The sequence below is a fragment of the Sinohyriopsis cumingii genome, chromosome 6 (assembly GCF_028554795.1).
Source record: "Sinohyriopsis cumingii isolate HCF-2022 chromosome 6, ASM2855479v2, whole genome shotgun sequence".
Lineage (NCBI taxonomy): Eukaryota > Metazoa > Mollusca > Bivalvia > Unionida > Unionidae > Sinohyriopsis > Sinohyriopsis cumingii.
This window is the reverse complement of record NC_142966.1, coordinates 41,318,568-41,334,762: the sequence shown is the minus strand read 5'-3', so window position 1 is coordinate 41,334,762 and position 16,195 is coordinate 41,318,568. Positions and strand designations below refer to the sequence as shown.

The 16,195-nt window shown below is 33.0% G+C and overlaps 1 protein-coding gene across 1 annotated transcript in view; it reads left to right on the top strand.

The window, feature by feature from the left end:
• LOC149796777 (allene oxide synthase-lipoxygenase protein-like) overlaps positions 1-4,253 on the top strand; it is a 68,097-nt gene extending 63,844 nt beyond the window's left edge. Inside the window, exons 12-14 of the mRNA XM_089960645.1 lie at positions 2,133-2,309; positions 3,204-3,367; positions 4,114-4,253. Of these exons, the coding sequence (XP_089816771.1) occupies positions 2,133-2,309; positions 3,204-3,367; positions 4,114-4,228 (456 nt within the window). The 3' untranslated portion in view covers positions 4,229-4,253. The remainder of the gene's footprint in view (positions 1-2,132; positions 2,310-3,203; positions 3,368-4,113) is intronic.
• Positions 4,254-16,195: the final 11,942 nt, after the last annotated feature.

The following is a 16,195-nucleotide window of genomic DNA, read 5'->3' as shown; positions in this document are numbered from 1 at the left end:
TCATCACATTGCAGATGAATATAATACTGTTAAAGGGCACAATTAACTCTCATCACATTGCAGGTAAATATAATAATGTCAAACGGTCACAATTAACTCTGATCTTATTGCAGGTGAATAGAATACTGTTAAAGGGCACAATTAACTCTCATCACATTGCAGGTGAATAGATTACTGTTAAAGGGAACAGGCTAAATCGAACATACACCGTTCGTTTTGGTAAAGTGATGGTAATCACCAAACACCATCACCAAACACAAAGTCTACTAGATTGTGTTAGAGCACCTTGATGTATATAATGGCCTGAAGTTATTTCTTCAGTTCTATTAAAGATTAGACAAGCTTTTTTCTATGCTTGGATATATTTGATATGCGTATAGATTGTAATATGTCACTAGTCCTAATTGCACTGATGAATTTATTGACTAAATCTGTTTTCATACACGTCCAAAATGTTGTGGATATTTAATTCATATTGTGTACCCGAGCTTTGTCATGATTCTAACAAATAAATAATACGTTTACTAAACTTCAAATCATTACCTGATCTTGTTTAGGAGTTAGTCAATTTTTCCTTTAGAAATGAACAGTTTTGCAGAACATTATTTTGCCAGTTAGATCACATGACAGACTGCATATACTGATAAAGAGGTTTTTGATCAAATATTATTTGTTCCTCTTTCGTGCTCAGATTTTGTAATCACTTATTGTTGTGTTCAGATATAATTTGAGATGATTTTTTTAATAAAAAATATTCATTTATAAAGTACTGACTGACGTTCTGGACTAAAACACTAATTTGGGATTATAAAGGACTCATTCTACGAAATTCGGGATTATATCATTATGATACATTACGGCACACAAGATTACTGGAATTTATTTCTACATATTCTATACTTTTGGACACTGATATGACATTCATGATTATTAGATATTTAATTCACAATCATGTAAGAGTCTTTGAATCTTTACTTTGTATGTTACTGAAATAAATTATTTGTTAAATTTTACTCAAAATGTTCGTTTGTATCATTTTTGTTATACAGTTTAAGATCACAGAGTTGTAAGAAACATATAAGTTGTTATGCTGTGTTTACGTTTATACTTCGTTGAAAATAATCATCTTTGAGTGCCCATGTATATGCACACGTTTGTAGTAATATATTCTGCAAAACTGCCATGATGTCTAACTTATGTGTGAAATGTAATGTCCAGATGGAGATGTGGACATGCAAAAACAAAACTAGAGATAAAGAATTGTGAAAGAGAAAGGTTATCAAGATTGTTCTCTTTTGCGGTCTGTAAGCAATTCATGAATATTTTCTCAACCAAGATCCGATTTATCAAGATTTCGCTACGTCAGATCCCTGTTTGGTCTATCCATCACAAGAAACATGCTGTCTAGGAAATCTTTAAGCATTGGTATTTCTATTGGGCAATACTGAGATGGCCACTTGTTTAGATATATCATTATCATCAGGAAAATCAACGTGTACTGGTTAGTTTACCATGATGAAATGATGAACGTGTGGGCATATGGAGTTTCTCGTGTCTGTTCATCAGGATACAGTTTATCAATCTTTAAAACAGAACTAGTCCCACAGGTTTTAATGGATTGCCATGAAACTTGGTAAATATAATGACCATCAACAAAAGCAATGTACCTCTTAAACATGTTTTTGAGAATTTTTTCCTTTTGTTAGCTTAAGCTGAATCTTGTGAATAAATCAATTCTTATTTTAGATGATTTGTCGTTTGACTTGAAGCATAGTATATTACGAACTTCATCAGATGGTTTGTATGTTGACCAATCATTGTAGCCACGTTAGTTTTTGGAAAAGTTACAGGACATCGACAGTTCAATAAAGTTGGCTGCATTATATGACAAAATCTTGTTATTTCAGCTACGATGAATTTCAATCATACTTGATGCATGTTATGATCATTGTCTTATGATGTGCATATATTGACTCCCACTATTTTTGTAAGATTGTCTGCCCTTTTTGATTTATAGATATGTAGAACGTATGACTCTCTTTTGACACACCATTACTTTAGTGTTGTATTTGTTTCTTTGTTTGTTTGTTTAAGCTTTTCATTGCAACCCAGATGACTATTTCATTTTATAGGGTGTACCAGGAGAGAATGACAAATTCACAACAGTTGATCACATTATCCAGACCCTGACCTGTATCATATATACATGCAGTGTTGCTCATGCTGCCGCCAACTTTCCTCAGTACGATGAGTATGCTTTTCCACCAAATTATCCTGGTCTGATGAAAGGAAAACCCCCATCATCTAAGGTATGTCTCCTTAAATTTATCATCGTATGAGCTTCGCAACATGTTTTCAGGTGGGTTAGCTCCTTTGGCAATAAGAAAGAATTTTTAAAATTATTGTGGCTATCTTTAACTTACATATTTATAACTTGTGATGCTGGTATGATCATCCACATATAACACCCTTGAGTCTATATTTCTTGCGGTAACCTATGAAGGTAAGATTCGTACAGGCAAACGTTCTCACATACCCACAGTGGTCGAGCCCTGAGACTTGAACTCACGCACATAGAGGTGAGATAGCATCCAGTATAAGATTGTTTTGAGCTTGTATATACATTTATACATTAATATACAGTTGGATGTATTCAAAAATGGTGAGATGCTGTTATACAATAATAAGGCCAGATGTTATATAACACATTTCTTACTACTGTACTGCTCCGGTGGCATAATTTTTAGAGCGTCCACCTCGGGTGCAGGAGGTCGTGGGTTCAAACCCCACCTAAGTCGTACCAAACATATATAAAATTGGTACTTGCAGCTGCCTCGTTAGGCGCTCAGCATTAAGAACTTAGTGTTAGGACTGGTCGGCCTGGTGTCAGGGTAATGTGACTGGGCGGGACGTCATGCTACATGTCTGCGGCATGATGCTCCAGTGCCAGACATCATTATAAACTGCCATACAGCTGATATCGTAGCGATATGACTAAAAAATTGTTAAAGCTACGATAAAGATCCAAATCACACACTCTTACTCTTGTAAGAGCCTCTGATCTCATATACCAGATGTTATATAACCTACATGTATTACTACTGTAGCGACCCCTGACAGCAGTTTATATAGCCCACATTTCTTACTCCTATAAGATCTCTTGACAGAGCAGGATGCTATATTAACTACATTTCTTACTATAGGAGCCGCTGACAGAGCAGGATGTAATTAATAATCTGCCAGACAAACCCACCACACTGGACATAATGATTGTGACCAAGATCCTCAGCAGTCATGGAACAAAACAGCTTGGAGACTTTGAAGTCCAGTACATATTTGATCCCAAGGCCATGAAAGTCGTGGAAGAGTAAGAATTGATTATCAAGTGGACTCAATAACCTCTCATTCTTTTTCTTATGTTTTTTATAACCCCACCCTCCTCCGAGCTATTAGAGAGAATTGCTGCTGTGAAGGTTGTGGTGGTAGTGTGAAAAACGTCAAACACTTGCAAAAATTAAAAAATAGTACTCAAATGTATATTGCTGATAATATGAAAAACATCAATAACTGAAGTGGAAATAAAATATAGAAGTTAAGCATACTTCTTAGAGTGCTGTTGTAATGTGGAGTCAATATTCTTAATTTGAGAAAATAATTTGAACCTTTTCTTGGAAACCTTATATATATATATATATATATATATATATATATATATATATATATATATATATATATATATATATATATATATATATATATATATATAAAATTTTCAATATTTTCAGCTGTTAACAGCAGATGCTGGATCACAAAATGCAGATTGGACATGCAGAAAATAAATATGACTGTTTTCATTCATGAGCATCTTTAGCTATTTATAGAAATTATATTAATAGGTTGGAACTTATCTCTGACTCCCTGCCAGATAACTCATTTACATAATATACACCTAAATATAACAGTGTATTCTCAGATCTAGCATGACATAATCAGAAACACATTATATTTAGATGATAATCCCATTGGGTAGGGGACAATTTTACTCAGATGGTCAAAGTACAAAATAAGATATTCAACATTCATTTGTAGTCATTTCAATTTTTCTTTTTTCAGGTTTCAGAAAGAACTGGCAGAGATCAGTATAACAATCAAAGGAAGAAACAACCAGAGAAACCCACCTTATCCATTCTTGGACCCAGACCTTGTACCAAACTCGATCAGCATTTGAAATTTCTTTTCAGTTTGGTTCATTTTCAATTCAATGTTTTCTGTACACTCTCTGATTACGTGCACTGACCTGATTCAAACATTTGCTGTCAAATGTCTGAGGAACTAGATTGCCCGATACATTCTTCTTATAATTGGTTTCCTCCCTTCGATTAGATCATAAAGCCAAATAAATGTAGATACGTTTTAGAGAATTAGCAGCCAATATTATTATCAAATTTGAATTATAAGATTGCTTCAGGTTATATGGCAAATATTAAAAAGTGTGTTGAAGAAAGCAATACATGCACTCCAAAAACGGATTTATTTGTGGGAAATATCAGAATTTTATGACACTTTATTTTTTGTCTAGCTTGACAAGATATTTGATAAAATATCCTTTTATTTATACTGTTATCAAAAAGGTATGTTTATTTTGGTGATTTAGTGCTAAAAATGGATGTAATTCTTTTTTATAATGGATTTATTTATATTGCAAAAATGATACATTCTGATCCCATTATTACAAACTCAAACTGCAGACAATGTGAGCCTATTTCTCAATTCGTCTTTATGTTGCTTGTTGAAATTTGTGGGAAAATGAGAAAAGACAATGATATGAATGAATTACTATAAATAACACTGAACATACATTAAATCAATATGCTGACGATACTAATATATTTTTTGCTTGTTGTGAAATAATTCTTAATAAAACTGACAATTTGTGTTTGGGTATTATTGAAAACTAATCTTGGACACATTGCAATCATGAATCATTTAAAGTTTCTGATGTAATTATTTAAAGTTAGTACATGTTATTTGGGATTTAAATTTAACTCGAATAATTCAAGTGACAGATCAATGCTTAAAAGTTGGAAAAACGAGAGAATAAAAACTTTAATTGGAAAATTAGTATAAATAATCATTCTTTTATTTAGATTCATTCTTTGCTTGATTCACACCAATTTCTCAACAGAAAAAAAATGAACAAGTGTTGTTTTCTTAATAGATGTTATTTGGAAGTTAATAACAGATCATGTTAAAAGACGGGTTCTCCCATGATTATATGTTTAGAGGCATAAAGATTATTCAAGTTAATACTTTTTACTGCATTGAAGATCTTGTGGTTGAGAATGCCATTTATGATGAAAACAATAGCATGTCTTTACTGTGCACTCATTTTTAGAATATATTTACTTGGTCACATTAACCACCTAGGGGCCATCCATTGACTACTTACTCAAAAATTTGGCAAAGTTTGACCCCTCCCTGTACACATGCATACTTTTTTACACACCCCACCTCCATACGCATGTTTGACACACACACACACACACACACCAATTCTATGGAACGGCCTATATTTAATCCACGCAGAAACTATAAAGGATTCATAACATTAACGTGTTTAATAAAACGGATAGTCCACCGACATTGAATGTCTGGCTGCATCAAAGATATAAGCTGCGTAACTTTAAACAGTTTGTCTAGTGTCCGCTAAAATTCAAACGCCAACTAAACCAGTCGAACAGATTGCTTATTAGACAAATTATTATCGAGGTTTCACCTCCCCTTTTCTATGCGTACATACATTTTCATTAAACCCCCCATATGCATTTGTGTTACCCCCCCCCATCCCCTCTCCATGCATACAAACTAAATGGACAGCCTCTTACTGCTTCAAAACTTTTAGCAACAATGTTTGGAAAAATGTAGTCAATTCTTTTTGTGCTTCTAATACTAACTTAAAAGTCAGTTTTGTATCAAAGACTGGCAAACACACATTTGCCATACATTTTGAAAAATATAAAAGGGTGCATATATTCTTAGTGTTATTGCTGAAGAAAAGAGTATGTGTCTAGACAGGAGCAGGTAGTTTGGATATATAGATACACTGTTTTATTTATTTGATGACATTAATGATGTAAAATTGAGACAGTCATTTTAAAATATTGCATCAAATATTTGTGTACAAAATTAGTTTTACAAAAAACCAGCTTATTTAATAATAATAAACGAGTTATTTGTCAACTGAAATGCAATCAGTTATACATGTTATTTTGGCACAAACAAGGTAAATCATTCATGGATTATGTTAGAGCATTGATTGAAGAATAATTTCTCTATTAACAAAAATTTGTCAAAACTATAACATTTGGAACAGATTATCCAAATATTATTTACATTTTTTTACAGTTATAAAGGCATTTGATGCACATCAAATATTTAAAACCATATGTTGACTGAGAGTTTGCTAATCTTGTTCATATGTTAAACTCGAGAAATGTATCTCCAACGTAAAACAGATCAGTAAAAAATTGTATTGTACAGATGCCGGACATGCATACTGTTATGTATAACTGTATTATGTGTATTCTTTTTTAGAATAATAGTTTTTGTAAGAGTTATTTAGCCAATTACATTTTAATACTAATAGCTGATGATTGTAGTTTGCCCTTTAAAGATGCGTCATGTATCAAATGCATAGATTCATTCATAAAGTTCCACGGTTGAGTCCTATTGTGAGTACAAGTAAACATCACGTGATCTGACAAAGACAAGAGTTTTAGTTAAAGGCCATGCTGACCTAATTTCCTGATCTTGTTTACTGATAGAGATTTCGAAAAGCCAATACGAGTCATTCAGGCCTCATATTGCATTTTCTCTAATGCATTTTACTAACCTATATAATTATTTTATATTAATTAGCCACTCATATTAGTACCACCAGTCTTGGAAGTTATAGAGAATTCATTTATTTAATTTAAGTTTTTGTTGCAATTACAGTGCTCTGTGTATTCAGTTTAAGTGGAATAGTAGCTGTCAAGGAAATACTGTGAATTCACTTTAAAACATTTGGAAATTTAATAGCTGTATAGAATTACTGTGAATTCATTGAAATACATTTTGTGATTATATTATAATTTTCTTCTGTTATGTTTACACATCAGTACATTATTGACCATCATTCAGAAGAAAGTAGTGAATGAAAATACAAGCCGTTGTATACAGTATGTCAACTAGCCAAATGAAAGCATAAATCAAAACACAAGATGCTGTATACGGTGTGCCAACTAAACAAATAAAATTAGCCAAAATAACAAGATTGTCTTGCACAGTATGTCAGCTAGGCAAATGTAATTGAATGGAGAAAAAAATTGTTGCATACAGTATGTCAATCAGAAAAATAAAACTGCCTGAAAATCCAAACTGAATCTTAACAGAATGTCAGCTAGAGAAATGAAATTGAATGAAAACACAAACAGTATGTTCAAGAGACAAAACGGTGAAAATGCAAACTTGTTCAACAGTCTGACAGATAGGAATATCAAATTGAATAAAAACGCAGGTTTGTTCTATACAGTAGGTCAACCAGACCAACCAAATTGGTAAAGACAAACAACTTAACGTAAAAGGCAATGAAAATTTCACAAGTCGAATTCCATAGTTAACATCAGTGCTCCCCAGCCAGACTTTAGCAATTTTCAAGCTCAAACATTTATTATCACTAATATAAATGAATACAGTACACCTCAGAAAACAGATTACAGGTGTAATCAGAACTCAGAAAATTGGTGATCATTGTACAGTGACGGTCTTGAGATACTCTTGCATTGTCAAAAAGCAGTACTGACCTTAGGTAATATAATACTATATTCACTGATGAATCACTGCGGCAGTGCTCATGTTTAATTAATCTTAGACTATATTCACTTATAAATCATTACAGTGGTGTTGACATTTATTTAATCTTTGACTATATACACTTATAACTCGCTGCATTGTGCAATCAGCACAGATAACTTAAAACTATCTATATAGCAACCCATCAACAGAATGAATTTGGAAGTAATAAAAAAGACCAAGTCATACTATTAACGTGTGATGTATCTAATATTGTTGCAACACCCATTTTCGAGTATTATGTACTCATTGTGATATTAATTTTTAATATTAAAGTAGAAAAGGAAAGAAAAGAACACATTATTGGCAAGGTGATGCTATATAATATTAACAATGGGGTTTACTGCTAAAGCATAATTTTGAGGTACTCCTAGTACAGTTACCAGCATTTGTGCACGTTTAGCCTTTGGTGAACTTTGGCTCAGCCGTTCGCATTTTATCAACAAAACAAAGTTTCTCTATGCCTTGTTAAGAGACCAAGGTTTGGTTTATATATACTAACATAGCAATAAAGGCTATTCCAAAGTCATCGCATTGTGCATGAATGTCGGCAACTGGAACTAGGTCTAGAACAAATGCTTGAAAAAGGTTTAATGGGATTGTTACTATTGTCACCCAAGTTGTCGATTCGTGACTTCATTGAAGATTTCTGATTTTATGCGTAAATGCTTGTTAGGGTACGAGGGTTTGAAGGGACTACGAGGATCCATAATTTTAGTTATGAAAGCTCTTGCATGATACTTGCGTAACATTTTCAAGTATTTTGCCTAAATGAATTGATGTTTGCATACTGCCTTTATGAATATATTTTGGAACTGAGGTGTAATGCAAGAATTTGATGAAAATCTAATTGCCGATGGAACCGAAACGGTTATTTGGAAAAGCAAATTTTCAGATTTATGAATGCTGATCAATTTTCTGTGCTAATAGTACCATATACCTTTTTTATTTTCGATTGTGGTATTTATATATTTTGATACTACAATATATTAAAATTTGATTTTTCACTATTCTTTATTTATTTATTTATTTAATCTTTTACTTGTTCCAGTTTACCAATACAATTTGTATTGCGATATAATTCTAGCAAGTGTAGTTTAATTTATGTTCATGGAACAGACTGGGTCAAAACATTTTGTTCAAGAATATTACACAGAACTATTCACCGAGGACACGTTTACTGGTGGCGGGGGGCATATTTCACTCTAATGAAGGATACTTCTATTCATGTCTTAATGGAAGTTTCAGAATTTAGGCCCAAAAGAACATCAAGATTCTTAAAGTAGGATATATCTCATGGGACTGTATCTAGGTTGTCATGGATATAAAAGCTCCATAAAAATGTATGCATGATCTTCATGCCAATGTTTAGAACGTTGTCCTAAAAAGACTATTTTGAACGTAGGGAAGTCCTAAAGTGACTGTTGCCATGTCATAATGGAGCCATAACTCAGTTACGACACCTATTCCAAGCTACTGCATGCTATTTTAAGCAATCCTTAAATGGCTATTTTGAAATGACTCTTACTATATCCCTATAGAGTCGTATTTAATGTATATTTGCGAACAAGCATGTGAACAGACCAAGAGAATGAGATTCTCAGATAGACGGTTCTTATTTCTTAAATCTTGCTTAACAAGTTCGGCACACACAAATAATATAAAGAATGGCAACTATTTATGCAAAGGGTTATGATTCGGTAATTTTTTCAAAGAACATTGTTTCTCAGAGATATCTTACACTGGTGTTAAGAGTATTTTCATTTAATATATGGTACAAATGACGAAACAAAACTTAGATAATTATTTAATGAATTTATTCATGTACGTAGTTGCAGCTTTTTAAATAACAAACAGCAAACATACATAGGAACTAATATGTATATAACTGTCTTGAATGATGGGGCATTGTTGGGTAATGCTTCAGATTCGATCGTTTCTATTGTTTCAAGATGATTCTATGAAATTGTGGTGGGTTTACCAGTATTCGTGTAAATCCGGCATGAGCAACTCTAATAGGGCATGAGCCGTCTAAGTCACTTTTTAAAGCCACAGCCTATTCTAGGTTACGTGCTGGATCTGGCCCTGCATGCCGTAGTTTACCCATAACTGATAAAGTTGATGCCTGCTCAGTAGTATGCAAAGCTTCTCTTTACAATGGATTTTGTTGCGGATTGTTCTGGATTGGATTCCTTGTGTTTGTTCCATTCCATGGTCAAGCATATTGATTCCGATGGGAACAGTTGATCTTTCCTTTGTGAGCAAACATGGTGGATAGCAACGCGTAATTGAGTTGTGAATTCAAAGCCTATTTTTGAATGGTCAAAAATGTGCTTAGTTTGATTGGCAGGTTAGAACTATCTATTCAACGGCCAAATATAATGAATCATTACAATAACTGAAAAAGATACATTTACATTATTAATTTATTTTTTGTAAACACATGAAAGAAATAGTATATACCGATATATGAAACCAGAATAATAAATTCCTACCAGCAAACAACATCGCATTTGCAGCCTCCTGACCACAGCATAACATAAATCGTGCTTTCATGTCCTGACAACTGAAATATCTGCTGCGTTGTCATGTCGCTATGATTGGTTGTCCAGACAGTGAACTTGGTGAGCAAATTAATTTGTTGGATGCTGTCCACTGGATTTTGAAAGCCTGGTCAGTGACGACACCTGATACAATCAAGAAGTGCTTTTAAGTTGCCTGATTCCCTATTAATGTGGGTTCGATCCCCGGCCGAGTCATAACAAAGACTTACAAAAATGGTACTAGCAGCTGCCTCGCTTGGCGCTCAGCATTAAGAAGTTAGTGTTAGGACTGGTCGGACCGGTGTCAGGATAATGTGACTGGGTGGGACATCATGCTACATGTCTGCGGCATGATGCCCCAGTGCTAGACATCACTATAAACTGCGACTTGCAGACATTGTAGCGATATGACTGAAAAATTGTTAAAGCTACGTTAAAAATCAAAATCACATCACATCACATCCCTATTAACGCAAAACAATGACGATTGTAATTGAAGATGATGATGATCCCTTTGTTGTACATGTAACTTGTATTGTGTGCTTCAATTTTGTCGATGATCAAGAACAGAATTTTGAGTTTTTTATGTTTTAAGTTTTATATAATATGTTTTACTGATATTCGTGTTCAAATTCAAGCCTTATTTACAAACTCAGAACACTTGTGAGCTATATCCTGGGCATTTCATTGTGCCTTAGGTCAAGTGAAATTAGCAAGAGGCAAACAAAATTATTCATTCCTCTTATCTGTGGAATCATTTACAGTGTGATCTGATGTAATTTGAGAGGACACGTATGAGAAACCAGAGACTTCAATATTATCCTGCTACAACAAAATCACAACATGAATGAAGTGAAAAGTGTATAAAACACGGTAACACTTTCAAACAATACAAATGACGTATAGAAGAGTCTAAATTCTGTACAAATTATCTAAAATGATGCAACAATAGGAACTGGCAGAATACTTTAACGGACGGTTATTGCATGTAGAAAGTAATGGATCGCACTACTAAATATATATATGCAGCGCAATAAAAAAACGGTCGAGTTTATGGAGAAATTATCAGATTATACACAAAACTACTCCATGGAATTTTACATCTTCTAGCAATTTTAACTCTGTGAAAGCTGAAATAGGAGTACTAGATTTTTGGAAGATATAATTTTAAGCTTTTAAAATGAAAACAAAATAACCAATACATACAGAAAACCTAAGGGAAAAATATACTTTATATAAGGAACAATAAGCGGAAGTAGATTCAAATGCTATTACATATCCAAAAATAGGAAAACGTATGCTAAAGAATGCAACTTGCCTTATTTAAAGTTATCAGACCACTATGAAGTTACACTCTTCGATAAAAGAGTAAAATAGACTTGAATTTATTTGTGTTGAAAAATTACGAATTTCCTAATAAATTCTGTTGATGGAAAGAATATCTTTACTCAAATGTATACTTAAGTGTACAAGTACATGGAGCTAAGACCGAAACTTTCACTATAGAAACATCTCTGCCAGGGTTGAGCCCATCCATGCTCCGTTATGTGATCACAGTAGAGGTTTTATGCAAAAAGAATAACAATCATGATAATATGAAAAGAATTAAAATATCAAATCTAAAAATAAATTAAAATTGCCACAGCATATGTGTCTCTGCAAATTATTAATAAAATTAATTTTTTGATTTCTCTTCAAAACAGTTCGAGAATTTTTTTGGACAACTTTAGCAAAACATCTGATTTTAAAATAAATCAAGAAATATTACTAACAGGAAACTGGATTATAAGGAGACGTACTCTATCCTGATAAATTTTATAGTTAAAAATATTTTATGATGTGGTCAATTGACTACAGTAGAACATAGACAACATGTAGTTAATATTATATATTGAAAATTACATCCTCAAAAAAATATAAAAATATAAAAACCAAAAACTGATAAGATTGTTGGCAAGACCAACACATTTTTGACTCGTAGAAGATCAATCATTCTGTAAATGTTCTGACCTTTCAAGGAAAATTGAATTAAAATGATGGTGAGGCAAAGACCCAGTAGATTTCTCCACTAGAAGAGGTTTACATTATGGGCAAATAAACACTGGGATCAAATCGTCATGCTTTTGACATATGTTTAACAAATTAAGTGTGTCGGTCATTAAATCTCTTGGTTGTTTACCAGTTGTATTTAACAATCACTGTTTGATTTTGTTGTTGTTGTAGGGTTTAAGGTCATTTTCAGCACAAGATAGGTTATACATGGCGGCCAGTATTAATGGTGGAGGAAGAACCCGGGAAAACCTCTGGAAAGAACCACCGACCCACGAGAAGCTATTGGCAGGCTTTCTCACATACCCACATTGTCCGAACTGTGACTCGAACCCATGCAGACAGAGGTGAGATGGCAGTGATCCATAACGGAGAGCGCTTTAGACCACACGGGGCCCCTATCACTGTTTGATGATAGTAGTACAAATAAAGTTGATGCATTTAAGTTTTGGGCAGTATCGGACTGCATTAAAAAATAAAAGGTGACATCAATTATTTGTTCACTAGCAGCTATAACAATTGTAAAATACGATGTAAAAAGCACCGTATTTGATTAACTTACCATAATACATTTAACTGCAAGGTATCAATTTGTATTTGTTGTATTTATTACATGTATTATGGCAACACCACCAAGCAAGAGGAGATGAGCGGAGATCAACCAGCGTAAACCAGATTTGCCTGCAACTGTTTGAACTAATATATAAATGCATATTATAATAAAGTGAAATAAATACAAGCCAATATATGTATTAATTTATTTCAACCATTATTGAATATTTAGAGAGATAATACATGTACATGTATGCGGCATGAAAACATAGTAAAATAAAAATGTGCATCGTGCAATTATCTGGAAAACTCCAAAAATTGGTCATATTCACTAGGAACAAACTAGGCTTGATTAATGAGTTCGAATTGTACAATTAACAGAAACACAGAAGGGAAAGTAGATTTAGAGAACATAGATATAACACACAGATAGCTACAAAATATTATACAGACAGGGACCCATGCAACCTTGGAAAGTAAAGGGCTCAGTAATGTGGCACGCAAGAGGTAGACAGGCCTGCAGAGGAGACAAAGGAAATCGGGTACATAGCACATGGACAAACAATAGTCTCCACACCCACACAAAAAATGTACATATACTATCCACAAACACAAATGTATCCTAACAGATAGTTGACTTCATCTGGATATAAACATATCCCCATTTAATGAAGTGGAATACTTCCAGTCTTTATTTGAACTTGTGGCCATTGTTTTGGGTTTTTCTTACATGCATTTAAAAAGTTAAAATTGTAACAAATATTATTTCATACAGAGACAACAAATCGATATCGTTCTCTTCAAACTGGAGGAAAGTGATGTCAGGGTGCTGCTCCAAAACATAAGACCATTCTGGAGCAATCCAAGCAACAGAAATGAAAGGCCCTATAAAACAATTTCTACAAATGTCTATATTGAACAAGGAACAAGAACAAGGAAATTTTGAAAACAATGGAATATCAGTTCATCTTTCCATTTTCATTTATTGGTCCCCAAACTATTTTGATGATGGGAGGAAAATACAGAAAAAAAATTTGACAGAACCCCCCATCCACCTATGAAACAGAACCAGCTGCAAAAACAAATGCTCAGCATACATACAGTACAAAAGGAGAACAATTTCCTATTCATTTTTCTTTAACTTTGTACTTTTTTGATTCATTTTTTACTAAAAGGTAGGTCTCCTCAAAATCTTTCTCAGTATTAATATATCAATATCTCCCATATTGTGAGACTTCTCTATGCTACAGGTTTTCCTATCTTTGTTTGTTATTTTTATACTAAAGTTTAAAAGTAACAATGAATGAAAATGAGACATAAAACAAACAAAAATGGGATACAGCAAATGAAAATATGATACAGCAATACACAAATAACATACACTGAACAAAAAAGAATCAATGGCAAGGATACCTGGCAGTAATAGTTAACAAATATCATGGAAAACATCCAATAGGTGCAATGCAATCCAAGGAGGTGAGTACCATCTATATTTTAAAAATGAAAACATTACAACCAAGGAGCAGAAGGAAAAGGAACATTGAGAAATGGACCGATACCAGGATAAAAAATTACACCACTCCATCAAAAAACTAACACTAAGAAACAAACCACAAGTCATACCCTATTCAAAACATATATTTAAACCAATGTTTGCTCAAAATTCTTTTGCTTTGTGTTTTTTTTTTGTTTTTTTTTTTTTGTTTTTTTTTTCTTTCAATACCTGAACCAGATCTTGTTGTGGGGATGGGGGAGGGTCATACAAATGTAAGAAAGCTTACAAGTTCTGGATGAAACGAGAACACCTCAAAGACCTTGTAGCTCAAGGTCATAAGGGGTGCACAAATAATGTCAAATTATGCAAACTATAATATGTCCTAGAGGAACCATCCCATGAAAACTGAGATGTCTCTACGTCGACACTTAACTCCGTAGAAAGAGAGCAAACAAAATGTGGAAAACAAGTCAGACAAAATTATTCAGATCTGGAAGAATTTATACATTTCATCTCCATTTGGGGTTCTCCAAAAACAGAAAGAGCACGCACACAACATGGTGGAATGGCCAATACAAGGGGACACACACCAAATGGCCAATACCAAATGCAACACCACCATCGCTTGCTAAAAATAATTAATAAACCCAAAACTTTGAATCCAAAGGGAAAATGGAACAATTGGGAGAAATGGAATCACAATGGAAATGAATAGGAAAAAAAACTCTTTGGAGAAAAACCAAAAGCAGGAATTAGTACAAAAAGAGAAGACATTTCAAACAAAAGAAAACAAGACGGCCAAATACGAGAGGAAAATGTACATTAAACATTTATCTTTGAACCATATCATAACTAAAAGAATTTTAATTCAAAACTGTCTCGAATGACATCATAGAGGAACATATCTTTTGAATGATATTGCTGAATGCAACAATATTACAAGTAACTATATATATATATATCATAAAACAACCTTGTGGAAAAATCGCAATACAACAATTTCAAAGGTAGGCTAGTACATGCGAGGAAAATAAATGGATGACACATACTAAACGTGCACATGTCACTGTAATATCATAACATTAAAATTTATTGAAAAATTTCAAGATTTTACTCAGAACTATTGAACAGACAATTTTATAACTGCAGGTAATTTAGGTTGAATCCAAAATGGAAAGCTTGAAGGGATATCAGAGATAGATAAACTAATACGAGAGCCAATTTTAAAAAAAATTCACTAAAAATGTATCAATCATCCTAGTGAGAACAGAATTCACAAATACATATGAAAGAACTTAAAGATTTAGACTTGACAGATTTTATATATCTGAAATGGGAAAATTACGTGTAGAAAAGATTGTAGTATGGAAAGAAGTAAATATATCTGATCACAATGCATTCACTTTGGAACTAAATACAGAGAAGGACAAATTGGGCCCTAGGAAATGAAAACTAAGCAATTTAGTTTTAAAAGATTAGCATGAAAAGAAGATACATATATAAAAAAGGAAATTATGAAAATTGAAATGTACAATGTTCTAGATGAATGTAAAAAGTACTAAAGAAGTCACTTTTAAAATAAATATGGTACAAAATATAAATAATAATACATTTTGTATCAAAGCAAACAATGAATATAGTAAATTAGAGGTAGTACTGAGTG